This window comes from Carassius gibelio, chromosome B6, assembly GCF_023724105.1.
Source record: "Carassius gibelio isolate Cgi1373 ecotype wild population from Czech Republic chromosome B6, carGib1.2-hapl.c, whole genome shotgun sequence".
In the NCBI taxonomy this organism is placed as follows: domain Eukaryota; kingdom Metazoa; phylum Chordata; class Actinopteri; order Cypriniformes; family Cyprinidae; genus Carassius; species Carassius gibelio.
In genome coordinates, this window is record NC_068401.1 from 11,529,992 (window position 1) to 11,552,719 (window position 22,728).

The 22,728-nt window shown below is 36.2% G+C and overlaps 2 protein-coding genes across 2 annotated transcripts; both read left to right on the forward strand.

Annotated features, from left to right (window-relative positions):
• The first annotated feature begins 964 nt into the window (after positions 1-964).
• On the forward strand, positions 965-2,757 carry cfap144 (cilia and flagella associated protein 144). The gene is made up of 4 exons (XM_052559866.1): positions 965-1,167; positions 1,251-1,310; positions 1,551-1,654; positions 1,842-2,757. Exons 1-4 carry the CDS (start codon positions 1,038-1,040, stop codon positions 1,953-1,955), a joined length of 408 nt encoding a protein of 135 aa, XP_052415826.1. The 5' UTR covers positions 965-1,037; the 3' UTR covers positions 1,956-2,757.
• Positions 2,758-13,642: 10,885 nt separating this feature from the next.
• On the forward strand, positions 13,643-22,301 carry LOC127960277 (transmembrane protein 125). The gene is made up of 3 exons (XM_052559914.1): positions 13,643-13,928; positions 18,278-19,251; positions 21,011-22,301. Exon 3 carries the CDS (start codon positions 21,075-21,077, stop codon positions 21,741-21,743), a length of 669 nt encoding a protein of 222 aa, XP_052415874.1. The 5' UTR covers positions 13,643-13,928; positions 18,278-19,251; positions 21,011-21,074; the 3' UTR covers positions 21,744-22,301.
• Positions 22,302-22,728: the final 427 nt, after the last annotated feature.

Consider the following 22,728-nt stretch of genomic DNA (forward strand, 5'->3'; position numbering starts at 1 on the left):
TCAAAGAGCAAAATTCTAATAATTGCACATTTTTATGCTGCTTAATAGGTACAGAGGCTAACATGGGAAAATAACATAAAACCTGTAGTTAATAATGATTTAAAACTATTCAAACAAAACTGTTACATCTGCGATCTGACAACAGTATAAGCTAAATTTAAGACATTTATCAGTTTGACCTAAAAAAATATTCTATTGCATATAGATGTATTGAATATATCATAAATATATATATATTAAAAAAAAACATTCATCATTTTTGAAATGCCTGGTTCTTAAACCACAAAAATATTTAATTTAATTTAACACACTTTCACACAGAAATATATTTATTTCTGTACTTGCTAAATTTAACTTTGTACTTTGTTAATTAAAGTTAGTTTGCTTGCTTGCTTGGGTAATGGGAACCACAGACAATAATTTAACACAACACTGTGTTTGTTTGTTTGTTTTTGACAAAAAAATAAATAATTTTGGATATTCGTGGTTCTTAAACCACAACAAATATTGTACTTTAAGACAGCACTTTCCATGAAAAAAAAAAAGTTTGTTTGTTGATTGGTTAATTTATTTATTTTCTACAAAATAAATAAATAATTTTCTTACTAAAAAATATTACTAATTTTAGATATTCTTATTTTAAACCGCAACAAATGCTTCCATGTCATTGTATTTATTTATTGTTTTTATCAACTTTATATATCGATTTAGTTTTGATTATTAATTAATTAATTCATTCATTCATCAAACACAAGCATGGTTCCTGCTGGAGTAATATAATCACGGCCTCACAGAGGCCACTATGTATGTATGTTTTTATACAGTCTGCGATTAAGAAAAAAAATACCCAACGAATTTCTAATGCAAACGAATTAGTGGGCTTTGGCGCCCTCGTGTGGTTAAAACTGTTTTAGCGCTCTGTTTACGGTTGCCACGCAACAAGATTCCAGAGAAAGCCGAAGTGTTGGCTGCTGGAAGTGATTCTGTGGTCAAACTAGCAAACATTAGCAAATAAAAAATATTCGATAACACTAAATATGGCAAACCCTAAAGAAAAGGACCCTGTGGACATAGTTCACCAGAATGCCATCCATGTCGAGACAATAATGAAGGAGCTGAGACACCAGAAGCTTTACACCGAGTTTAACATCAACCCCTTCAAGAAGCGTGAGTGCAGAGCTTCACTTGTTTACAGTGTGTATGTCTCTGTGTTTGGTTAAATATGTAAAAGATCCTCTTTATTTCTTCAGTGCACATTCTGACTGACAAGCCCATGTCCAACATCACGTACAGAAAAGAAGAGGAGGACCGTAAGTAACTTATTTACACTAGCTTACATTTGATTTAACACAATTCTGCCATAGTTTCAGCCAAAATACCATACTTACAACATTTGTTAAATCCACAAAATATATTAAACCTATATGTTATGTTACTGGTGATGACGTAATTATGTTTACCATTTACTGTTTGGTTGTCTGGGTTTAATGGTTATGTAAATTAAATGTATTGTACTATGTAAAATGTAATGAAAATAAGTTTTTGTACAGCTGCTTTCGTCCAGGCTATACAGAGGGCCCATCTGGAGCCCACAAAAAAGTACTCTCACCCTCAGACTGAAGCACAAGAGATAGGATGGATATCAAGTCCTTTAGTAAGTTCTTATTTATGTGCGTATCATGTATGTATTCATTTATTTAAGTGAGTTACTGAATGAATGAAAGAAAAGGATTACAATATGGGAGTCACTAATGTTCTCTAAATCTGTTTAGTATATATAAAATATATATATTTAGGTTGTAGGATGTCTTCCTAATCATGTCTTTTGTGCAATATTTCAGATCGCCTCAGATCGTAGTGACCGAAGATTAAATTTTCCAAGGCAGAACTCTGAAATCACTAAGTACATGGATGCTGCATGGCGACTGAAGGAGCAGACACAAAATTTGGGATGAAAGTTCAAGTTATATTTTCCTGATGGCATGTACATTATGTACACTAATGCAGATAAATAAGTCTAGTTATCATCTGTGAGAGATCAAAATGGCCATTCTTTGTTATCACAAATAAACAAAAAATGCAAACATGTTTTAGAGAACACTCTCTAATGGTCACTAATACAGATAAGGTAAGGACAGAGGCTTCAGGTCTCAAAATCCCATGAGCTGCCTAGACGGTGTTTTTACCATTTTGCAAAGCAGGTCATTTGATTTGACACAGCTGGTGTGTTTAGAATTTCAGTGGTATATCTAGAGATATGTTAAAGTGGGTCAAATGGGCACCATTCATCACTAGGAATGTGACTGCTCCTGTCCTGCAGAATCTCTTCATAGTAAGCAAAAGAGATTAGTTCATGACTAATCGATCTTAGATAAAGTCATATTGTACAGAAACAGGATTCACATATTTTGTTTTGCAAATGTGCCTTTTTCACAAGAAAAATCCATAACTGTGACCAAACTCCACTGGCAGCTTATTGAAACATTTTAAACATAATGTATCAGCCATTCAGGTCAAGATTTATAACATTACTTCCCCCAAACAAAATCTCCTTTATGTGAAGATACAGCATTTCTGTTGTTGTTTCTTTCTTACAGAATTGCACTGAATTCTCACAAATAGTTATATTATGTTACATTATATTCTGTAGTTCTGTAATATATAGTCCGGTCAATGGAGATCATTATGAATTCAAGACCTTCTCTCTCATCCCTCTCTAGAGGAGTCAACTACTTTCTAGCCAAAAGTCTCATTCGATTAAAGTCTCTAAACAATCATTATCTGAGTCATCAAAACTTCTTTCCTCTTCTCTGAATGGCTAATAATTGGTGATCTCATTAGTCTACATTAGCTATTGTATTAAGTATTTAGCTGAGGTGAGCATTACTTACAATTAGAGTGTTCCCAGTATCTACTGTATTCTACATGCAGCACTCCTAAACCTTAAAGAAAGCTAAAAGCATACATACATGCCAAATTAACAGTTTAATGTGACACGTAATGTCATATCAATGAATCTTTTTTAAATTACATGAACATCACAACTCTGAAAGTGTGTGTGCTAGATATCAAAACAAAAAGGTTGTGCCAGATTAGGTTCTCTACTTGCAGTTTTCCATCTTTTCTTTTCATATTAAGATAATCAAATAATTTGTGTCTGTAATAAGTTAGAGTCCACTCAGCATCAAGGTGAGAGAGTTTGAGGTCTTAACATTTTCTCTGAGCCTCAATCAATTTGTCAGCGAAGGGTGGGGGGTGGGGGGGTGACTGTCTGAACTGATATCTCAAGTCAGCACCAATATGCTGTATCCGACAAGGAAATGTATTTCACTGCAACGTTTAGACGCTCAATAAGGTCTTAAAAGGTTAATTAGAATTCTTCATAGTTTTCACTCATTCTGATCCAAATGATCAGAAAAGTTCTGTTGCCCCTTGATGGCAGCGCAGTTGCAGGATTTGATGTGATTTATTGAAGTGTGTAGTGCTAACACCTCTTTCATCTGTAGCTACTATATTACACTGTGTAGTACTTCAGTGAACACACAACAAACTCCTTTTATCACTCTTCTCTTCTTCTTTTTTCTGCTTGTGTGCATCTAAGTGTGTCGAATTAGATCACAAACTACTAGGGACACCAGTAGCATGTTAAACTGCATTTGCACAGTTTTTTAGTAACATATTCCAACTGAATTGTTAACTGGTAAAGCATAACATTTAAATTCAGCATGTGAAAGCAAGCCTTTTAGTGATTTAGTGTTCTACAGACAAATAACACAAATCCCCAAACTTGTAAATGGTAGGGAATTTGAAAACAATATTGATTTCACTGGATAGATGTTGCTAAACATGCTCACAAGCAAACTAGCATAACGTCTGTCCACTGAGAGCAACTGCTGGTGTGATTCATTGGCTGGCTAATAATAACTGTCTCCTATGGGACACAAAGTGGTCTTCCTCAATGGTGGAAGAGGGCATGAAAAATGCTGAATCATCTGGTGAGTCACATTCCAGTCTCCAAATGTTTTGTTGTTGTTTTTTACTTCTTGGGGACATTAATCATTATTTGTTTGAACAAATCATTACTAGTGCAAGTACAATTGTTTGAATCTATTCCTTTCAAGAATTAATAATCATAAACAAATGGAAATCCACATCAGATTAAATATGTAAATGTAGGACAATATACACTACCATCCAAAACACTGGAATCAGTAAGATTTTTTCTGAAGAAATTAATACTTTTATTCAGCATATATTCATTCAATTCATTTAAGAGTGAAAAAATCAAAAGACATTTACAGTCCAGTGTTACAAAAGATTTCTGTTTCAAATAAATGCTCTTTTTATTAGCTTTAAATTAATCAAAGAATCCCCCAGAAAAATAAATAAATAAAATCACCAACTGTTTCAGCATTCAGAATGATAAGAAATGTTTCTCGAGCACAAATTCAGTTCATTGATGAAAGATCATGTGACACTGGATTAATGCCTGCTGAGAATTCAGCTTCACCATCACAGGAATAAACTACATTTTAAAACATATTAAAATGGAAAACAGTTATTGTAAATTGAAAAAGATATTGCTACTTATTTTACTGTGTTTTTGATGAAATAAACAAAGTTCTGGTGAGCACAGGATCCTTGTTTTTTTTTTTTGTTGTTTTTTTTTTATTATTTTTTTATAGTAAATATTCTTACCAACCCCACATTTTTGAATGGTATCCAGTATCCACCTAATTCTTCAAAGTGGAAAGACACTGTTTTCTGTGAATATGTAAGACTTTTGGTTCATTAGCCGCTGTAGGGAGATTAAAGACAAAGTGCTAAACTGTTTGCATTAGAATCCAGTGAGTTTATATGAATAGGCTAAATACATTAGAATAATATGGTAAGACACACCGATTTGCACCAATCAGCAATTTGAGCTGTTATGTAAAGCTTAAAATATTTGGAACAAAAATGACATAGAAGCCAGTCCCTATAAAATTTACAAATGGCTTCACCCGCTCTTACAAGAATAATAATGTGGATAAAGAAATAGAATTGTAAAATTTCTTCTTCACAATTTCAACGGGTCCAGGGTTTGCTTATGTTACCATCCGCTGTTAGATGTTCTAACTAAATCAATTGCAAATAAAAATGATCTGTTGTTGCTGAAAGGTGAATATCATCCAGGTGGCAACATATTTTGGAGTTTAGACATCAAAAAATGAAATCTCTTATTATTTTATGTCCATTTGGCATTGTTTTCCCCTGCTATCCATTTCTGAGTCACGACCCACCAGTTGATCCCGACTAATCTAGTGCATTTTCAATGAGCCACATTTCCCTTTTATCTGAAGAGGCCTTAAAAATAAACCAGCTTAAATGAGTCACTGTAACATTTATGTGCGTGTGTTAAGAAAAATGTTCTCACAGCTTGACGTGTGGCACAGACTCAAATTCAGTTGCTACTGGTAACAAACATCACAGCATTCTCACCGGGCTTTGCTTCGGGACTGTGTGCTGATATGAGAAATCTGATGACAGGGACAGGAAAAAAAAATATGCGTATGCCTATCTTTCAACATATCAGATTGTATATTTACACACTGGGGCATTTGCTGCTTTACAACAATACAACTTTATACCACTGGGTGTTTTTTTTTCTTCTTCTCACTACGAACTCGTTTCTTTTTAAGTGTGAAAAAAGGAATTATCATACAAATGTCTTAAAAGCTGGTATGTTTCTGTTCTCCGATGTGTATCTGTGCCTCTGAGAAACTGACACAGATCCCCATGGCCCACTGTAGTTACGAACTCAGTCAGGCGGCGCAGCATCAGATCGTGTCTGGGATGATTAGTTCATCTTACGTGACTCTGGTCAGCAAGCACTGACAGAGTCTGGCTGCATGGCATCATCTCTGTCTGGACGGAAATTGCAAAGGTGAGGGATGCCGACTGTGCCTGAAAGCTAATGTGCTGTAACTGTGGCCAAAATGACACACTAAACCGGTGCCTGAAGACCAGCTTTAGATGATTATGCAGTTAAAAAAAGACTATTCTAATCCTTACATAAAATTGTTAGCTAATAATAGGTAAGTTAGATTCTCCAGAAGTGCTTCTATTGCCGTATGTGTATGCTGTAGCATGGAGTTTGGATGAAGCTTGTCTTCTGTTGATTGGTTTTTGCGTGGAACATCCTCTCCAGCAGTAGAGGCAGAGAGCATGGCTAAGCTCTGTAGCTACACAGGACCTGCTGTCTCATCATGTTTGCTGGGGGGTGAAGACAGCTTTCTGAAATTACAAAGACCCAGGACTGTCAGTTGAGCGTTGGAAACAATTCATGTTGTTTTCCTCTTTTGTTTGTGTATGTGTTGGGGCAGAATAGTGTGTTGAGTTACCATGTAGCGCTTGGTGCAGCTGTGCAAGTTGATGAGTCAGCATTAAAGAATTTTGTGAAGACAGACTAAACACACTTATGGACTTTCACCAGAGATATAGCACTCAAATGGCTTCAGAGATCACCCTAGGCCATTATAATCTCTTAAATTAATTCTACAGTCATGTTTTTAAAGGTGCACTCAGTTTTTCAGTGATTGTTTTGTGTGTGTGTGTGTTGTTTTGTCCAACAGGGCAATGATGACACACAGCAGTAAAATAATTATGTAGGGTTTGTTTAAATAGATTTTAAAATCGGGTTTATTTCTTGTAAAGAGCAGAATTTTCAGGAGCCATAACTAGTCTTCATTGTAACATGATCTATAAAGGCATAGTTCATCCAAAAAATATATTTATTTTGTCATTACTTACTCACCCTCTTCTTGTTCCAAACCTGTATGCATTTCTTTCTTCTGCTGAACGCTAAAGAAGATATTTTGAAGGATGTTGGTTGACAGTAGCCATTAACTTCCATTGTATTGTATCATAATATGGAAGTCAATGGCTAGTGTCAACTGTACCAACATTTTTCAAAATACCTTCTTTTGTGTTCAACAGCTGAGAGAACTTCATACCAGTCTGGAACAACTTGAGGATAAGTAAATGATGGAAAATGTGATGTTTTGGGTGGATACCTTTAAGAACTAATAATAATATGCTGAGTTGGTGCTCAAACAAACATTTCTTATTATTATCAGCCTGTCAATGTTGAAAGCAGTTGTGCTTCTTATTATTTTTGAGAACCATAATACTTTTTTCAGGATTTGTATCATATAAGGATGTATTATTGTTTTAGAGGGATTATATCGTTAAAAACAACAACAACAAATATAATGCACATTTACATAGACTATTAAATGTAGTTTTTAATATGACCTTCTTTTAAAGAAAATAGCACCTCATACTCCAACAGGTAGAAAGTAAAAAAGAAAAAAGAAAAGGGGGTTTTACAGCCTGGAAATGTCTTAACATAATGCATAAATTCTAAATGTCAAATCTGGTTTGAAGTGCAAAAGATGGTCACACATGTGTGCTAAAAGTACCTATTTATAATATGCTTTGACAGGCTTCTGCTATACCTTGCAATCTTCTGTCATCATTTTTGTTTTTCACACCCAAGCTGTCCCACCAAAAGGAAACTTATTTGTGCAACTCCACGGGAGGCCGAGCTCATAATACCGGCCCATGTGCTAAAGCTGGCCATTTAAAACACATGGCATTTCTCTCCTGCTGTGACACTGATTGGAACAGAGCAGGCAGATTAATCAAGAGAACGCTGGCATTTCGCCGAGGACATCACCACAATCGCGAAGGAAATGCGTCGTCGGCTTCCATCAATCCGGAGGGGCTAGAGAGAGCGGCGGGATGAAAGACAGAGTGATGAAAGCCTGGTTATAATCACTGTTATTTTACTCTCCAGCTCCTGCTAAATTAATCTCATTATTCCCTGATGCAAGTGATACCACTCTGCATGAAGAAGGCTGTCTTAGACTTCGAGATAGTGGCTTAAGAGAAAAACATGAGGATTTACAGTCATGTCCAGTTTATGGATGAGCTGTCCTCAATATGAACTCTACCCTCTGTCAGTGCGCTGCCAGTCTTTGATTTGCCTCTGTCTATATTGCTCTTTTCTCGCACACTTTCCCATTTCTTCACTTTTTTTCATTATCCTTCTATTTTTCTGCTTGCGTGGTTGTTTCTTGTTTTCTTCCTACCTTCAATATTATCATCATTTTCTTTTCTTCATCCCCGTTCCCTATGGGCTTTGTGCAGTAATGGAGTATGCAGTCTTTCTCACACCTCCTTATTTGCTCACACACACACACACACACACAAACACACAGTCGGTGAGACCATGCATCCAGGTAGGGAGTTGGAGTTGTTGAAGAGGCAGATGGGGGAGATGGAAGACAGACAGATTTAGGACATACATGTCAGCTGAGATACAGACCAGCTTGAGGACTGACAGAGAGATCTTAAATATGATCATTCATCATCTTGAATGTGTTAGAAGGAAATACAGTTTCCCTTGATGTTTCAAAGTTGTTGTCCTACATTCTTTGCCTTTACCGAGGTCCTGTTTTGCCGCTTAGGACAACTGACCTTTCTTTAAGCACCACTTCCTTTTTCAGATCAAATGTATTTCCAGTGCACAGCAAGTATTGACAGTCCAAATTTAAGGCCTGTTCATTGAAAACAGCAATGATTAAGATATAGTTTTAAAAATTGTCCTAGATGTAAATGGATAGCAGAATCCACACCACATATATAATGATAGGAAGGAATGATATCATTGGAATCACTTGCAGATTGATTTTTCTAATAGAAACAACATTGAAAACATTGACAGCCAATCAAAATGCATCCTGCTTTAAAGAGCTCTTGCATTTGAAGTGACATGTTCGATATTTTTTGATAACATGATATGGATATAACAGTTTTCAATATATCTTGGTCTACCAGTTTTTACACTTTCTTGCACTTATCAATATTTTATGCTTCAAATATGACAAGGCTGGTAAGAGATTCATGCTGAAAATAAGAATAATTTCTCAGCTCAGCTATGCAACTGATGCAGAGCAATAATAATAAAATAAATATACAAATAATTATATAAAATAATATAATATCAAATAATTAGCTAATAATTAAAAGCATTTAACATGTAAAAATACTTAATTATTCTGTTGTTAAATTTTGTGGTAAATCTTCTATATATATATATATATATTGAGGAGGACATATAGAAGAACATGTCTTTGTTGAAAAGAAGCAGCTCATTTCAAAGTATTCGAGTAAGGGGTTTCTGCTACATATCTGCTGACCAAGAAGAACACAGTTCATCTGGGACCAGAGCGCACAGTGTGAATTTTAATTCCGGAAGACTATAAATTCAGATTTTTGAGCCACAGCAGTGGGACAGTATCTTAAAAGGATCAATGTATGCATTGCATAAGCACTGTGAGCAACACAAAAAAATCTAGTTTCATGGATTTTATAGCCCAATTTATCATTGTCCTTCTGTCACAATAGCTACTTCTAAGTCCCTGGATGGTAATATTTACTATAATTAAAATTTTAGAGATAAATGGTCTGCAAACCAGCTTGGTGTCTCATCCTATAAAGACTGTTTTCTCTATTTTCTCTCTCTTTCTTTGGTTCAACAGCCCATAAAACGGGATCAGTGATGCGAATGTGGGAACTGAGCATGTGAAGTATGACCAGCAGAAGCTGCAGGCATCCTCACAGTAGACAGAGATAGAAGAGCTTTTATAGCAGCATATACAAATATAAACACATATATGTGCAATGTATGAAACCATATAGTTGCTTTAAATCTTATATCAAGAATTGAAACATCATGTCTTTCATTGGTTGGGCATAACTGATCAATTCTAAAAAAAAATAAACAGGGAACATCAAGAAGGATTGATGCCGAAACAAAACAGGGTTACACTTTATTTTAAGGTGTCCTTGTTACAGTGTAATTATACGTTTAAGTACTGAGTAATATTAAGTAACTACATGTACTTACTATATGGTTAAAATTAAATTAGGGTTTGGGTTAGGTTTACTTGCATGTAAATATGCATAATATATTGTTTTTTATAATAAAAAATACAAGGACCCCTTAAAATAAAGGGTCAGCCAAAACAAAATATTTTGTATTTAATATAAGGGTAGCACTTTATTTTACAGTCCTGTTCCTCATGTACATACTATGTACTTATTATCTTATTATAGTAATTACAATAACTATGTAATAACTAGGTACTAACCCTGAACCTACCCCTAAACCTAACCAATGTAGTTACCTTGTATTACCAGAACTTTCTTAGATAAATACACTGAAAGTACACTATAAGTACATGTTAGAACACGTACTGTAAAATAAAGTGCAACCAATATAAGTTATATAGTTACTTGAAAATATACATAGCTTTTAAGGCTATATATATATATATATATATAAAGATATACAATAATGTGCACTGCATGCAACCATATAGTTTGGTTTAAATCAAATATTAAGTACAGAATCCTCATGCCTCTCATGGGTCGGACAGGTTGGGCCTCGGCAGCAGTTGTAATAAGTGTGATATTTCTATATGAGGCTCAGTCAAGGTGACTCTGGGACTTGCTCTCAGCAGAGAGCCAGCAGCAAGCCTGCAAGTAATGAATAATCACACACCATCAGCATGTGGAGACACACACCTGTTTTAATAATCTCTTGTCCTCGCTCTCACACACATACACTCATTTTAAGATAACAATAACTGCTCGACTGTCTCTGCGTATCTCCCTCGCAAAGCATTTGATAGAGCACATCTATTACCTGTCTTTTATTCCTTCCTTAAAGCCTCCAACATCAACCACAGTACTGGACATGAATAATAACTGCCAACACAAGCGTGTTGATGTGTCGCAACTGATGTGTGACACTCAGCATGCATCTATTCTTGCCTAGAAAGATGGGTCATATTTTATCATCAGCATTATGAAAGGGAAGAGAGCACGCACTCTGTGCTCAGTGTCACACAGGCTAAACTGAGAGTTTACTTTGTCTTTTAAATGTCACAGACTTGGTCTGGGCTTTATCGTCTTTGGGAAGAAATTGGATTGAGTGAAGAAAGCTACAAACATAATTGGCTATAAAATTAGGCCAATTATCAAAGGCAAAATCCAATTTCATGGACAATAATTAATAAATTAAAAAATGGGGCACAACAGTAAAGATTTTGTTTCTGGTGGCCCAGTTTGGCCAAGTAGTTCAGATTATTACTTGACCTGCCAACATTAAAAAAAAAAAAAAAACAGGACAAAAGAACAAAAACAAGACAAGACAAAACAAAAATAAATAAATAAACAATAAAAAAACAATAAAACATATTTAGATCAATTTAAAGTTATATATTCTTTCAAAATAAAAATGAAGTAAATAAATGAAGTATAACTGAAGTAATGTTTCCATGGCAGTTTAAAAACAAATTCTGTAAAATCTGTCTTAGCTTGATGGTCTTACATTTTAAAAGAGAAAAGTAAAAAAAAAAAAACATCAAAGCATAGTTAGAATGGATCACTGAGGTCAATCATAGATCTCATAAACTCTGACGTCTATAAGTGTAAACACACACATAAAAAAAGATTTCAAACTTAACTCATGTCCTAATGAATGTCCTACAAAACAACCAGTATATATACACATATATGTGAACTCCTTGAGGCTTAAAATGTCACATTAAAAATCAAAGTATAGCTGAAGACAGCACTACACTAGTATTGGCACAGCATTGACAGAAAACAGCCTTGTACGAAACATAGCATGTCACTTCAAGGCCTGGCAATTAGAATACAAATGAACCCGGGATGAGGCAGAGGGGGAATAGATCAGCACTAATGGCTAAAGAAAAAGATCGATGCTTGGGCTGCTTTCCTCTGGGTGGATGGAGCAAGAACTGGACACTTTCCACAGCAGAAAGGCTCAGCAAGAGCGGACCATCACTCAGATCAAGCCCAAACTTCACGTCACCGATGATGCACAAAGTGTGTTGTGTGTATTTTCTCCTTTCTTTGACAGGAGAGTGATGAAGAGGGACTGGTGCACAAGTTCAAGAATGACCTTCATAAATATGTAAGCTTCATCTCAAGAGCCCAAGAGACTAATGGACAACATCAAAAATCCAAAAGTCCATTACATCAGGCATGATATGGTAAAGCCCACATTTGTCATAAGACAGAAAAAATAACATTTTTGGCTAAAAGAGTGTGTTCCTTGGCTGCAATGTTTTGCTCTCTGGCTCTGTAGAAATACAGTTACATTTTAATATGGTTATTATTATTTTAATAAGAAATACTGATAAATCCAGAAGTCACCCACACAGTTGCATATTACCACAATGAGTATTACTGTATTCACTGACTGTATTGAGACACCAGTTGTCATTAAATGCAGGATAATGTTTCAGATGGTCTAGAAAGGGAGAAAGATGTCACACAAGTGTTCTCTGCAAATATTTTAGAAAATCTGACTTCTGTGGTTTGTGTTCTTGCATGTCCTGTAATCAGTCAAGGTTTGACTGATGCTTGTGTAAGGTGTCACCTTACTGAACCACTGGGTGTCACCGTTTTCAGATAAGCAATATTCAGTGCTACCTGTGCCAACCTTGGGGGAAAATCTCTGAAGAAATACTTATATTGTTTTTTAAAATGTAACCTGACGAAACACATTTCAAGCCAAAAGAAAAAAAAGTGTTTAGGAGCACTCTTAAAAGAATGTTCTAGCATGGGAAAACACAAGTCATGCTCTATTCCAGCCCATGTGTGTATAAATAATCAAATAAATAGAAATTCTTCATAGGCTACATATCGTGTGATTTGTTGATTAATTATTAAGATCAACTGGATTAATTAAAAGTAAAATGTATTAAAATTAATGAGGACAGTTGGTGCAAACGAAAACTTTTATGTAAATGCAATTACGAGAGGCAATTACTTTAAAGTCAACATGAAATCAGAATAAGCCTATTCACTTTAGTAATATATGCTTCCTGATCTTCTTGTGATTTGCATTAAAAAAAATAAAAAATAATCCAAATGTAATGACTTGCTCTGCATATGAAACAACTTTCCTTTTTCACTGCATCACCAAGCTCTCTTATTTTTAACCCCTTCCGTCCCGTCCCGCCCAAAACTGTCAATTTATGATGGAACTAATTATTTGTGATAAAATTAAGCCCCGCCCCGTTTTCCCTCATTGAATCTTCGAATATACGTTGAAATAAAATGGGATATATATTTATATAATGCTTATAATCTACTGTTTTGAAAATAAACTTAGGTTTTTATAAGCCTAATTGTTTGGAGATAAACAGCATGGCAAGTTCTGGAAATTCAACGTTACTGAATACTGCCAAACAAGTAAAAATCACGTCAGTAACACAATTTAATCTGAATGATGTATTTATGAACACTAGTCATGCTATATACAGGTTTTCTGGTTTTACGACAGACAGAGCAGGTAACTCGATCCGCGATGATTTCCAGGTAAGAACATTTTGTCGTGCAGTGCTTGATACGCGAAGCGGAAAGAACGAACATATAGAACGTTGTTTGTTTTTTTCATTCGTCGTCATTTAACGTCAGACCTTTGGACTAGAAGCTTCTTATCGCTGCAGGTGTCCCACTGGAGAGGAGCGGGGAGGTCACACACACACAAACACACACACACACACTACACGCTCCGCGATCAGAGTAGCAATGAGAGGAGAGACCACACCTCCGAGCGGAGGGCAAAAGTCCGGAGTGAACGAGCAGTGCACCTGCAACACTATTCGCAATGAAAAGCTGATACGGCGGGGATTACTGTGCCAGACTTACATTAAACTTGATATCTCTTTTAGCTGAGCGCGTGTCAGCTCTCAGACGGATTGGCTGTACTGTATTTCTCTTGCTGTGCGTTATTTGGCTGATGTGTTCGGGATCTTGTGCTGCCTGCCAGCGCATCACAGGTAAGAACGGAAACGTGCCTTCCTATTATTTTGGGATTAAATAGAAATATAGCCTATTTATTATAAGTTATAAAAGTATACGACAGATAGGAGGATTCACACATTGATAGAGCACCGCAGGACATGTAAACTTTGTACTGGAGTTTTAGGACTTTCTTCTGTAAGCGTTTTTTAAAAAAGTAGCCTATGTAGCCTTTGCTTTTCAGGTATGGAAATTAAAGTAGCCTAGTCTACTAATGTGTAAGATCAGGTGAAGGTAAGAATATAAATCTGTTCATATCATCCAAAAACTTTATAAACATACAATATTTATTGCTGCATATCAAATATTAAAATTAACTTCTATGGCATGAAATCTTAAAACGATAAATTAAGTAATATCACTAAAAACAAGAGTTCTGTACTCAGTAATGAACATGTTGTTCTGGATACTTCGTAGTACTACTGTAGGACCGAGATGTGATGTTCAATATCATTAAATATCAAAATTTAGCTAGTTCACTTTTTTTCTACCATTGAAAAAAGTTTACAAATTCATAATGCAGAAATGTCTCAAATACTGCTGAGTGATGTTAGCAGCTCTATTATATAGAATAACATCATTCCTAAAATAAGAGGATTCTTAACTAACTGTTCTGTACTGTGTCAAATGTTAAAAGCCAGTACAGCACATTTACTGTATTTACTGCATATCAACAACTTTATCAGATAAAATATTAATAATTACTTACCATTTCTCCTATAATTAGCCTTTTTAACATTATAATCTAATTACTTAAGAAAAATGGTGAGTAATACCTACAGAATGAACAACATTCATTTATTTCCAGGAGCAGGTCACACACTTATTGTTAGTCCTTTTGCCATTATGAAAACAAGCATTAAGTACACTAGTCATTTCTTAATTTTTTTTTCTCATTTTTCAAATAAAAACATGGGAACATTTTAAGAAAAGTTTTCACTTATTTGGTGTCAGATGTGTGGAGTATCATTCTCACATAATTTCATTTCTGATTTTATTTCTGAGCTGACCAAAAAAAAAAAAATAAATAAATAAACCCTTCACCACAAATGTCCAATCCATATGTTCTGAGTTTTGAGGGCACCAGAAATTGGCCATATAATTTGGAATTAGGACATTGTATAATTATCAGATAACATTTATTGTGTGCACTGTGATTTCTGTGTCAAACATATGGTGGTTTAAATAGTAACTTGCATTAAGTCAAATGACAGCAAAATACTAAATAGGAGCTGCAGAGCTGTAACAGTTCTATAACAGCCTATAGTGAAAAAAAGGTAATGCCTCCCTTCTGTATAGTTAATCTTATTCTGTATCATAAAATAAAAGGGAAGCAAATTATTTTAATGCCATAGGTGCCCTTTCAGTGTGATTCATTGTGAACAGTGCTTTACAGTGACTGTAAAAGTTTAGAGGAAAAAATATATATTAATTAATCATGGTTACCCTCTCTCTACCATTACAAAATGGCTACATTGGAGGTGTTGACAAAATGACACATCATGGATATAAAATCAAATTGAAGCAGTCTTATGACATTTTATTGCTTTATTGTTACTTTATATTTGGGCATGGCCATAAACACACCTACAATGATTCAATATAACAGTAGCCATAGCAAAGACAAAATGGGACAAAGCAAAAAGCACAAACAAAAAGATAAATGTCAAATAGTTCTAGAAAAAGTACCAAAGTTACCTTGATATTGCCCAGGTATTCTCTAAAGCATCTTGGAGTGCCACATAAATACTAAGGTAGGTGAATGTGGTCTTTAATTCCCATGGTAACATCATATAATTACTGTACAATGGTATCACCAGTACTTATTTTTCTAAAGGAGTAACAACTTTATTTGGACTTCTGATAGAGAGTTTTGACAAATGCATCTGCACGGAATGAAAGGAATCTCAAATGTAAGCTTCCAGGTGCCAAACAAACCAAAAAACTCTGGGCTCCTTCCTCATCCTTTCCTTGGTGATCCCTTATAAGCACAGATCTTAAAAATGACAGCTGCGTGACAGCTCTCGGTAACATCCAAACATCCCGAAAGTGTATTTTTCAGAATACTCTGTGACAGACACAGAGACAACCAGTAAGAATGAAACTATGCCCTAAGAGTGAAGGAGCAGGTCCAGGTGTCTTAACCGGGCTGGCGTCTATGTCACAGATGGAGGGCAGGTCAGAGAAAATGGAGCTCAGTGGCCAAGCTGGATAGTTGCCCTTTTTTTTTATTGCATTATGTATTATGCTCACATTTCTGCTGTCCTCGAGGCCAGAATATTCTGGATGCCGTCACTGTTTTGAGAATGAAAAGGGGAGAGAGATAGGCAGGAAGAGAGGTAAACATTTTTTTCCTTTTGTCAGCAGTGTGGAGCTGGGTGGACGGGCCTGTTAATTGGTGATTTAATTAGTGCTTAATATTGCAGCTGTGCCCAAAACAGGAAAATCAAGCACTGGATAGCATTGAATACAGAACATTGTAGACCTTACCAGACAAAAAAGCACCTTTAAGGCTGAAACACACTACATCTGTACAAATCTGAAGGATCCAACACTTGACAAAATGGTTGCACAGTAATACTGGACATCACATATTAAATGAGTGAGGATCACACAATACCAGTCTTTCACATTGTTTCAAATACAACAACTTCATGTAGAAACATGCTTTCTGTTAGATGCATGACGAATACGAATAATATGTGAATATAAAACGTGTTCAGTATCCTCCAACTAGATGAAATCATAGTCTGAAGCCAACGAGTCTTTGCTCATATGCCACATGATTTTTTTTTTTTAAATCTTTCAACCCAAGGCTGAAATGTACTATTTGGACAGTATTCTAGTCTTAGGTTGGACGCTAGTTTCCGACAGTGCCCAAATTTTGGGCATTTGGTGTTTCCAAATGCCTATATGATGGGCACAGACTATGATTACATCCAGTAGAAACGTATCGAACATTATAAATATTTATTGAGCCGATTTGAACCCTCACTGAGCTCTGTGCCAAGGCACAAGTTTCTGTTCGAGTTTATTGTTTTTTGGTGCGATTTCAAAGACTGGTAGTGTGTGACCCTCAGCTGGCAAGTGTTTGATGCCTTATGTTTTTGAATCTGTTTTAATTTTAAAAGTTGTGTAGTGTATTCCATCCTTTATACCAAAAATCTGCAGATTGGCTCTGACGTTCAAAACTAACGTTGTTACGTTCTGACTGCAAATCACGTAAAAAGTTGTGTTGTATATTTTTAGACTTTATTGACATTCACGAAGGTTTCTAGAAAGAATATGAGTCATGTCAGGTTTCTGCACTATTTGCAAACCCATAAAAGCCGTACCAGGTCTATTGGTGTTGAGTTAATCATACATCGAGAACACTGAGATTTTGCGCAGAGGAAGATTGAGTAATCTGTCTTTATAATGTCATTTTGTGTTCTATTTCCTCCTACAAATGTAGTGGTAAGCTGCAGTGAAGGGTTGGAATGAAAGAGTGTTCTTTAGAGGAAAGTGTACTGATGGAAGGGGAGGAGGTAATGGCACCACTGAGTTTTAAAGTGAAGTGATGGAATAAGGTACGTGGCATATGTTAACTTTTATGATGAAAAGAAAGAGCACTGGGAACGGGAGCTGTGCTTTTGAAAAAGGCAATCCCTCCCCAGCCAACAGAATGACAGTGCAACATAGGGCAAAAAAAAAAAGAGATAGATGTAGAAATTGAGTCAAAAACAGAGAAACAGTGAGCGTTTCTGAGTTGAAATAGCAAGAGATTAAGGGTGAAAAATCAAGAGTGGGTTATGCAGTTCAGAAGGCAGGGTCCAGGCCAGCTGCTGTTTGCGGTTTGTTCCTGAGGTTATGCCTGACAGTAACTTGAGCCATGTGTGCAGGCTGATAAAATGTGGATTAAGCAGGAAGGAGAGAGGGGCAGCAAGTGGCATGACCATAACAACTTACTGTTGGCCCACCAGTACCCAAATCCTCTACAAAATAGTTTGTGATTCATTTCATCTCTTTCAGGTAGAGCACAACATAACTCATTTAATACTAATGAGTAGAATTAAGAGCCTTCATTATATTCCTATAACTTGGAAATATTATAATAATATTTCATGAATGTTTTCTGTAGATATTCCATTGATTTCCACCTTGCCACAAAGGTTTCTCTCACCTGAACCCGTGTTATGGAAAAGGAAATCTCCACCCCTGCTTAGATCTCCCTTCACAGCAGTAGTTAACAACCAAAAGCAATTCATTAAACCCTGACGAATTAGACGTACTGCATATCCTTTACACATCTAACTGTCAATTCTTTGCTTCCTTTGTCTCCATACAGATAGTGACCTGTTTCATCCTGCTCAAGAGAAGAACTCAGAGACTTGCTCCATTGTCTGTGTCTAGCAACCAGGCAGAGAAGAGTATGCTAGACAAGGCATCAGCTGTTGTGTGGTGACCGGAGACAAGACAAGAGCCTGCTTTATGAATGCTTCTTTTTCAGATCCATCAGAGACCTGCAGTCAGAGATACAACAGCGTACCACTTGACTAGAGAATGAATGGCGTGCTTGGCCTGCCACAATGCTCAGCATTCACACCTGTCGGGAAAGATGCCGTTTGCTCTAAATCTTCAAGAAAACCTCCAAACTTCAATAGCCAACAGCAACATGATCCGAGAAAGAGGAGGAGGTACACTGTCAGAATGCTCCTAAACTGGAACACCTCTGTCCTGGTTTGTGGATCACTCACGCACTGACAGCCAGGGACATTTTGCCTATGAAATAACCTCAGAGAGACCTTGCAGGCAAACTGACTGTGGACTGTTTTTTTTTTTTTAATTGAGGGCTAAGTTGGATGGCTGTCAGGCCCCAAGGCTGCTACACTGACAGATCAGCCATTTAGAAGGTTTTTTTCATGTCCGCCTAAAGGATTCTGACTACTAATAATTATAAAAGCTTTAAAATTAAGAATTACATCTTGCACACTTTAAGTTGTGTTCTCTGCCTAGTTGTGTTCATGCAGGCAGTCTTCTAAATACAGAGTCTGGACTGCACTTGTCAGAGACATCACAAAACTAAAGAGAAAAACTTTCCAAGGAGCCATTGCGAATCAAAACCAAAATTATTTTTAAGTATAAGGATATAAGGTGAAGGATGATAATAGTCCCATCCCCGAGGTGATAGATCATATTTCCTCGCTGTCCTTTCTAACTCCGCACTTTGTTGAAGAAATAACTGAAAGTAAATGCACCAGTGAATGATAAACCGTCACATGGAGAAACACTCTCATCTCAGAAACTTTCTTACTCTTTAGGGTGAGTACACCTCCAATCTAACATAAGGCATCTAAGATCTTTTTTTTTTTTTTTTTTTTTTTTTTAATCTTAAATCCCTGTCCATTGTAATAGCATTTGAAGGAAGCAACTAATGTTATTCTTAAAAAAAAAAAAAAATGTTGTAGTTGTTGTCAAACAAGCACCCACATGGGTAACATGAGGGTGAGTAAATAATAAAAGAGTTTTCTTTTTGCGAACTATCCACTTACAACCATTGTAATCTTAGCATGGACTTTGGTGTTTTTGCTTTCTTAGGCTTTCTTCTTTTCATTTTTCCCTCTTCATGCCTCACCTCAGTCACAGGGAAGCAGTATGTCAGTGATATGAGACTCAGGTCTAGAGGGACTTAATTATCAAAGCTTCACAAACGTACATGTACACAACCCCTACTGCCACATGTGTGCCAGTGACTGACTTTGAACAAACAAAATAATGTCACTGGTCCTGGATAAAAAGCAAAACAGTTCGCCTTGGTCTTTGATTATAATGTATGCAATGTAGTTGAGGAGCAGATGCAGTTTGCTGGTGCCGCAGTGCTGACTGTGAAGGCAAAGCCACTTACGGGATTGTAAAGACAAGCTGTCTGTCCTGCAACCTTGAGGGTCATAGGGACCACAGAGACAGGCCATTTATAAAGGAATTAATGCCTGAGCCCCCGAGCAGAAGGGAAATTGTCTTCTCACACTACTTAAAATCTTTACTCTCTCTCCACACACATCCACATGATCGTCCCCAGTCACATTAACTGGCTTTAAATTAAACACAAGAGTTTCAGTTAAACCTTGTGTTCATTGTTTGACCACATCGTAAATTGATTTTAAGGACAGCTTTATAAATAAAGTGGTGTTTTAGCCATTAAGCAGCTTGGTCTGACTCCAAAATGCTGTTTAAATCCCTACTGAATAATTTACATAATATTTGCAACATTTTATTAAACTTTGCATATTTTGGGGAGTGGGGAGAGTGAGTTTAACATACCTTATTTCCCTGTTTTGTTTGATGACATTGATGGCATTTGACCCCTCAGGTTTTCAAGCCAAATTGAGCTAATTTTGGATGGAACTTCTAAAATGTGTTTTTGATCATTTTTTGATCAGTCCAGTTGAGTCACAGATGATTGGTTTTTCAGTACTTTTTAGAAGTAAAAAGTATAAATTAGGCTACTATATTAAATTCATGGTAAAAAAAAAAAAAAAAAGAAGAAAAAAAAGTTCCCATGAGTCCCTATGTGATGTGCCATATTTTAATATTTTTTAGATTAATAATTATACATCTTTTATTATTACTTAATTTTATTATTACATAATCAGTTATGTACACAAAAGTATTTTAATGTTATAATTTATGTTATTTAGATAATGCATTATTTTGGCATTATTCATTCACAACATGACTAACCCTGCTTACGTTTGATTTAATTCATCATGTGGTTATTTATTTGACAACATTTTTATATTTTTAATTTGGTTATTAGTATATCAGTATGTATTTTAGGGTACAAAGTATTTTGCATTGGTATATTATAGTATATAAGTGATAAAAATAATAAAATATTCAGTTATGAACTGTGAAATATACATATAGCCTACTGTTTTTTTTAAATGTGAATTTTTGGCTGCAAGTTTCTTTTTTTTATCATGAATATACATACAGGCAAACACATCTGCCTTTTTTTAATCATGAATTTTAACTGCACACATGGCATCTTCTTACCTAATTTCCAATTTGTTTTCTCCAGGAACTCTAACCAGGTGTCCTCTCACAGCTGAGACCTGTCTTGAGCACCATTAGCAGTGAACATCATGTCAGAACTAGAGGACTATTCCCCTCCTCGGGGCCACCTTCATCCTGACCCAGCTCGCATCCAGCAGAACCTCCTGGAGGAGCAGGTGGAGCTCTGGTGGTTCAGTGAGCCACGCAAATCCTTATTATGCTACTGCGCTTCAGTGGCCTTGATCTTAGGCTGCGGCCTGGGCGGCGTAGGCCTCCTTTCCACCACCACCAGCCTTTCCAGCGAGTGGCGACTGGGCGCCGGAACTGCCCTTTGCCTTCTCTCTCTGGCCGTCCTCCTCAAGCAGTTGCTGAGTTCTGCTGTCCAGGACATGAACTGCGTGCGCAGCAGGCGCCGAATCAACATGCTAAAAAGTGGCGGTTTAGCTGATGTCCTCATCATGTTGATCACAGGGGTCTCTCTGCTCATTTGTGGAGCTGTCCTGCTGGATGTGGCCCTTTCCTACCACATGCCCAAACCTGGAAAAGCACTGAATGACATGTATATATCCGGGGTGGTGATGCTGGTTGGTGGGAGTTTTACAGCATTAGCAGTTGGGATTTACGCCACAGTAGTTTTCTTCTTAGAGAGATCAGGACCGGGACAGAGACGGTGGGAGAGGACAGTGGGAATCTTCAGCATTTCAGGCCAGATGCAGGCAAGAAGAGAGACTGCTTCAAGTCTGGCTCGTCTGATATAACTGTGACTACATAAAAAATATGCCGTTCTTTTACTGAACTGGAACTGAGATGAGAAAAAACAACAACACCCTCAGTGATACTTTGCAACCATTAAACTAGTCACAAATCATATGTGACATTGATGGTTACATTTTGGCTTAAAGATCCAGGCATTAATCATTTAAGCACAAACATACAGCTTTTACATGTGTCACTCCAATAAATTACAGTTAAAAGTACTGAAAAAAGCACAAAAGCATATTAAAGTTTGATCTTTAATTAATTTTATGTAAAACATGCTGCTTTATCTCCAACGCTATTGGACAATATGTGCGTGTCCTTGACTGCTTTATTTATGTCTGCAATAGTGAGCATACCAAGTGCTTGTCCATCTTGGGATGTCTTCAGCTTTTCAAGAGCTCTGATGTATGAGCAAATTGTGTCAGTTGAATTCACGTGTGTGAATTTATACTACAACCTGAGCAGGCAATGCTATGGATCAAATAAAGGATCAGAATGTCAATCTGCAGGATGTGAACACATTTTGAATTATTTTGAATTTATTTAATTTATTTATGTCTCTAATGAAAAAAGGGATATTTTTCTTTGTAGAAACAGGGAAGCTGATCTACACTTTGATGCAAATTATCTGTAATTTGTTCTGGAGAGCTTGTAAAAAACATTTACAAACAGATGGAGATAAACAGATGGCAGGTTGTAGCCATTTAGTGGAAATCTATTTCAATTTGTGCGCATAATAAACAAACTTTCAGACTCTGCTCTGCTTTGGAAACGAAGGAGAAATTACTTTGGAAATGCATGCAGCAACATAAAACTTATATATTAAATGTATCCAATGTCAGTATATTTCATAACTGAATATTGAACCAAGTGGCATTTGAAAACATCTCAATCTCACTTTTCACACAAACTTCAGATTTATGAAGATGAAAACAAATTATAAAAAAGTATTGCGACTCACCTTAGTTGACTCTGCCCATAGTA

Coding starts and splice junctions, on each gene's coding strand:
- cfap144 (XM_052559866.1), top strand. CDS start 1,038: ATGGCAAACCCTAAAGAAAAGGACCCTGTGGACATAGTTCACCAGAAT. Junction 1,168..1,250: donor CATCAACCCCTTCAAGAAGC/GTGAGTGCAGAG, acceptor TTATTTCTTCAG/TGCACATTCTGACTGACAAG. Junction 1,311..1,550: donor CAGAAAAGAAGAGGAGGACC/GTAAGTAACTTA, acceptor GTTTTTGTACAG/CTGCTTTCGTCCAGGCTATA.
- LOC127960277 (XM_052559914.1), top strand. CDS start 21,075: ATGTCAGAACTAGAGGACTATTCCCCTCCTCGGGGCCACCTTCATCCT.